Raw genomic sequence first — 5,473 nt, 5'->3', positions numbered from 1 at the left:
ACTATTTAGATATGCACACACATTGAACCCTTCACACCCGCTCCCGCCCCTCCTAACTACAAGTCCTCTTATCAGGGCATGACTACAGTCTACTACTCTCCCCTACCCAAGGGACGGGGAGAGACCGATTAGTTATACGTCTGGCAATGCCGCAGAGCGTGACCGTTAAGAAATATATAGCCAGACACTTGCTCTTTATTAATACTGTACAGGGGAGATACTGTTTAGTGCCATATCCACGAACAATCTGAATTCAAATATTAAGTCTAAATCTTACTGTGTTTTTTCGATTCTTTCATTTTCAAAATTAGCATGGCGTTGGACATTTAGAGATTTTCCAGCCATTTTATAGAGTAGGCCTATCTCACAATATCGAAAAAAAAAAACGAAAAATTTCTCATCATTAAATTCAAAACTATTTATTAAAAGCTTCCCTGCAAAGAACTTTCTTGTAATGTCACTTATTTAAACACAGGCTTAATAAATAAAACTTCAGGAGTCTATTGATGAAATTACGAAATTTTGAAAAAAACGAAATCTTAAGGAAAATTAAATGAAAACGTCTTAACAAACCAAAGAAATCATATTTCTAAATAGCTTCCACTCACATTTTACCATCAAATATATAGCAAACTAACAGCATCGTTAAAACTGCACTGTCACTATTTCCTAAAATAAAAAAAAATATCATGAACGCAACCTTAAGATAACCAGTCTGCTCGTGACCCAAAATACAAATTTGGAGTTATATTTACATAAAAAATAACTTCCAAAACTACGAAAAATACGATCTTACCCAATAAACCCAATTTATAAGCTTTAAAAACAGTTGATGGATATAATTACCAATTATTTTTGTTATATACTTGTTTCCTTTAACAATAGACTCTCTATTGTGTTTTTTTTTTCTTTTTTTTTTTTTTTTTTTGAGAGAGAGAGAGAGAGAGAGAAGAGAGAGAGAGAGAGAGAGAGAGAGAGAGAGAGAGAGAGAGAGAGAGAGAGAGAGTTTATTCCTATTGTGGTCGCATAAACTGATCCCATTTCATAATCAAGTGTAGGCCTATCATTAATCTATACATCCTATAGGCCTATCCAGATCAAATACAAGAAGGAAACAGCATTTTACGCCGAAGAAAATTCTATTCCACATCAGGACACCAAACATCAAAACCACATTTCATTATTTGGAGATATTAAGTTACCGTACTAAGTTTAACAATTTACGGAATATTTTCCTGGTCCTATTACACAGGAGACCCTGTTCCCTTCTCTCCTACAGGACCTACAGGATTTGTTTACATTACTTAGTTTAAGGGCTGATTTTCTAGTCCTATACAGCAGGGGAACCTCACTCTATACAGGAACTATACAGTCATTTTATCATGTTCGTTCGAAAGCATTCAACTTAACACGCCGCATATCATCATCATTATTATTATTATTATTATTATTATTATTATTATTATTATTATTATTACTTGCTAAGCTACAACCCTAGTTGGAAAAGCAAGAGGCTATAGGCCTAGGTGCTCCAACAGGAAAAATATATTGTCAGTGTCGAAGCACTCACACAAATATTTGTACATTCTTAGGTAATTACAGTATCACACAGTATTCTGTGTTGATTTTCAAATCCACATTATCAAAGAACTTAAACAAGAAAGTCTTCAGTTTCTTATTGAAAGTCTTAATATCGTCAGTCTTAAGAATTTCTAGTTGCAGCGTGTTATATAGTTTTGGGGCAGCACATTTGAAAGCTCTAGAACTTAAAGCTGAGGTAGTGTACATCTCTTCTCCATCTTATTATTATTATTATCATTATTATTATTATTACTAGCTAAGCTACATATACATATATACATTTCTTGTCACTGAGAGGCAGGGAGAGAGTAGTCGTACCCTGGTGGGAGGGGATACCCCGAGATACTCTCGGAAACCACAATCTTCCACAAATAGCCTAAACATCTGTAATTCAGGAAATGGGATGGGGTAGGATGGCTTGAATGTATGTGTGTATGTGCGTGTTTAAATATTTAGCCGTCATTTTTTACGGATCGCATCCACTAAAATAATAATAATAATAATAATAATAATAATAATAATAATAATAATAATAATAATAATAATAATGGATTCAGCAAAAAATAACCAAAGATGTAGAATAAAGAGTCGTCCAATACACGAAAATAAGAGAAAAAGAAAGAAAGGTTACGGTTGGTCAAACTGGCTTCAAATGCAAACAAATTAACGACCTAGCTGATATTTGTAAATACTAATGGCAGGCGAGACTACATGAGGTTTGTGAATAGTATTGGCAGAAGAGATTACATCAGTGAACTTAACACTAAGGAAGCAGTAATAGTTATGAAAAGAATGTTAAATATGATAGAATTAAGAGAAACTATAGATACAGGAATGATAAGGATAGACTTTGAGAGGCTGTGTGTTGTGTAGTGATGCAGAGGAGACAACACAGCATACGTTTAGCTGTAAAGAATTAAGAATATTTAGTAGCAATGTCTTATAATTAATTAAGAAAGTTACCAACTAAGGAAGTTGAGAAGTATATTAGACAGGCCCCGGAAGTTAGATATAAAAGTATGCAAGCTATGGTGTCTGTGTAGGTGGTACATAATGACAATGAACTTTCTGCAGCCTGCTGTGTGCCCACAATAATAGTGTTGTGGAGTGAGCAACGAGGAAACTGGAACGGCTAACGAACCGTTAGACAGGACTTCTTACTGTTAGGGCTAAAACGAGAAATGATAATAACAAAATACCTAAGTATACTTCTCATATAGTTTATTTCCTTTCCTCACAGCTAATTCACGTTTGCCTGTTGGAGCCCTTTAGCGCACAGCATCCTGCTTTTCCAGCTAGAGTTGTAGCCTAGCTAGTAATGATAACAACAACAACAACAATAATAATAATAATAATAATAATAATAATAATAATAATAATAATAATAATAATAATAATAATAATAATAATAACAATAATAATCACGAATACACCTTCACAGATTTTAGCGACAAGAGGAGCTGAACGCATAGATCAAATACTGGACCAAGAATTATTGTTAGCTTCTTACCAGTATTAACCGTTCAAAACGGATCCACATCTTTTTGTAGTTCCTTCAGAACAAACTAGCTTTGAAAACTGTCAGTCAGTCAGTCAGTCACTCTCTCTCTCTCTCTCTCTCTCTCTCTCTCTCTCTCTCTCTCTCTCTCTCTCTCTCTCTCTCTCTCTCTCTCTCTCATAAGGCGGTATAAAAAACTTGGTTGATAATAACATTTATGGAGAGACAGGAATGTGTAAAACAAATATCAAACATAGAGCTTAAATAATTTGCAAATCTTCGTCTTGAGCTAATAAAAACAAACTAAAATCCTAATTATAATTGGTATCAAAATTGCTTCCCATTAACTTCAATGCAAGCAAGAATATTGGTGAAGTCCATAAGAAGGTGTCAAATTCACAATATAATAAAACTAATATATTTTCTTGAACTATACAAGGCTCCACTCTACCTAAGCTATGGCCTATAGGCTCCCATAAACCCCGCATCCTTAGATATCATGGATGGTTTGGTTGCAGACAATGCAAGAAACTACCGAGTTTCAGCTTGTTTCGAACCCCAGCCCAGCAAATTGCCAAACAGGGTGGTTTTCAATAGGTTACCACAACCCTTTCATTATTCTAAAATAAATATATATTTCAGAACATCTGAAATTTCTCGCTCGACAAGTGGTATGCCTTATTTGATTTGATATTTTTCGAAAGGAACATAAAGAACTCAAGATTATGTAACTTTATTTATGAAATATGTTTTGATGTTGTTAATGTTTTTAAGATATTCTATATTAATTGTTGATTATTTTTCTGATCGTTTATTTATTTCCTTTCCTCACTGGTCTATTTTTCCTTGTTGGAGTCCTTGGGCTTACAGCATTTTGCTTTTCCAACTAGGGTTGTAGCTTAGCTAGTAGTAATAGTAGTGGTATGCTACATCTGTATTGTTAAAGAGTTGATGTTTAAAATGTTACGATTCATCAGTCTAGAATTGCGGGAGGTCCAAAGTATCAGGAGAATCTGGTTGACATTATAAGCTAACAAAAACTTAACTGCAGCGTTCTCGATTTTTAAAATATGCAGTAAAGATAGTGTACACTAACCTTCCCCTGGTTACCAAAATTTTATTGCGAGAATATTTGTTGGATAAGGGTATTTCTAAATTCACAATTGACAATTAACGAGGAATACGCTAAGACTAAATAGCTAAGAATGTATACGACAAACATCTTGTAGGTCCTGTAGGGCCCAATATTATTGTTATTATTACTTGCTAAGCTACAACCCTAGTTGGAAAAGCAAGATGCTATAAGCCCAGGGGCCCCAACAGGGAAAATAGCCCAGTGAGGAAAAGAAACAAGGAAAAATAAAATATTTTTAGACCAGTAACATCAAAATAAATATTTCTTATATAAACTATAAAAAAATTAACAAAAGAAGAAGAGCAATCAGATAGAATAGTGTGCCCGAGTGTACCCTCAAGCAAGAGAACTCTAACCCCAGACAGTGAAAGACCATGGTATACATTCTTTCTGTGTGTGATTGGACCAGAAAAAAAACACAGCTACTTAAGGTAGTAAAGTATCCATAGCATTCAAAATCTGAAGCGTGGCTAAAACAGCATAACTCGATATATCTATTAATAAAAAAGACGAATCAACAGAACTTGCAAAAGCACAATCCAAGAACTGCATCAACTCCACCTTACCTGTCGACTAAGTTGAGCAATCTTGGCATTTCTTAAAACTTCCCTCTCGCCGTCACTAGCGGTTTCTAAAACACTATCGGCACCACTGGGATTTCGATGTGGTACAATCCCGGGTCTTTTCAGAAAGGTTACAAATATAATTCTCAGCCTCTCAACGAACGTCATCTCTACGTATACGAAAATACGAAAATCTATCAGGTGGCAGAACTCTGGCCTAAACGACAGATACTTCCCTCCAACAACACAGTCGAAGCACAGCTAACTCCCAACAAAATACAGAGGCCCAACATTCGTTTCTCGTTTGTTTATGTTTCTGTCATAAAATTAAGTGAACTTTCAGTTCTTAAATTTGTCCAGTCTTTGTTTTCTTTCCCAGATATCAGTTATATTTGTCAGCTAATGGCACTTTTAAGAACTTCCAGTTGAGTAAAGATAAAATTGTGACACGTTACAGAACTGTAAAGAGGATATTTCCGCTAGAGGAACCCAACAAAGTTAGAAAGAACGGAAAGATCACTCTACCTAATGCTATTAGCAGCTAATTAAGAGTACGAAGAACAAGGTAATGAGCTTGTTACCATATCGTCTTCAATTGGGTGAGTTGTGGATTCCTTTCTGTTTTGTTTTCCTTTCGAAGAATTTGGTAAATATCTCTTGAATAATGAACCATACAAAATGGTGCATATCTTAATA

The 5,473-nt window shown here is 34.7% G+C and overlaps 1 protein-coding gene across 1 annotated transcript in view; it reads right to left on the bottom strand.

Moving 5' to 3' along the window:
- The window catches only part of mdy (midway), a 100,995-nt gene extending 95,774 nt beyond the window's left edge, over nucleotides 1–5,221 (bottom strand). The window contains exon 1 of the mRNA XM_068363389.1: nucleotides 4,781–5,221. Coding sequence (XP_068219490.1) covers nucleotides 4,781–4,945 — 165 coding nt within the window. The 5' untranslated portion in view covers nucleotides 4,946–5,221. The remainder of the gene's footprint in view (nucleotides 1–4,780) is intronic.
- Nucleotides 5,222–5,473: the final 252 nt, after the last annotated feature.

Source organism: Palaemon carinicauda, chromosome 40 (genome assembly GCF_036898095.1).
Source record: "Palaemon carinicauda isolate YSFRI2023 chromosome 40, ASM3689809v2, whole genome shotgun sequence".
Classification (NCBI taxonomy): domain Eukaryota; kingdom Metazoa; phylum Arthropoda; class Malacostraca; order Decapoda; family Palaemonidae; genus Palaemon; species Palaemon carinicauda.
This window is presented reverse-complemented; position numbering and strand designations above follow the sequence as displayed.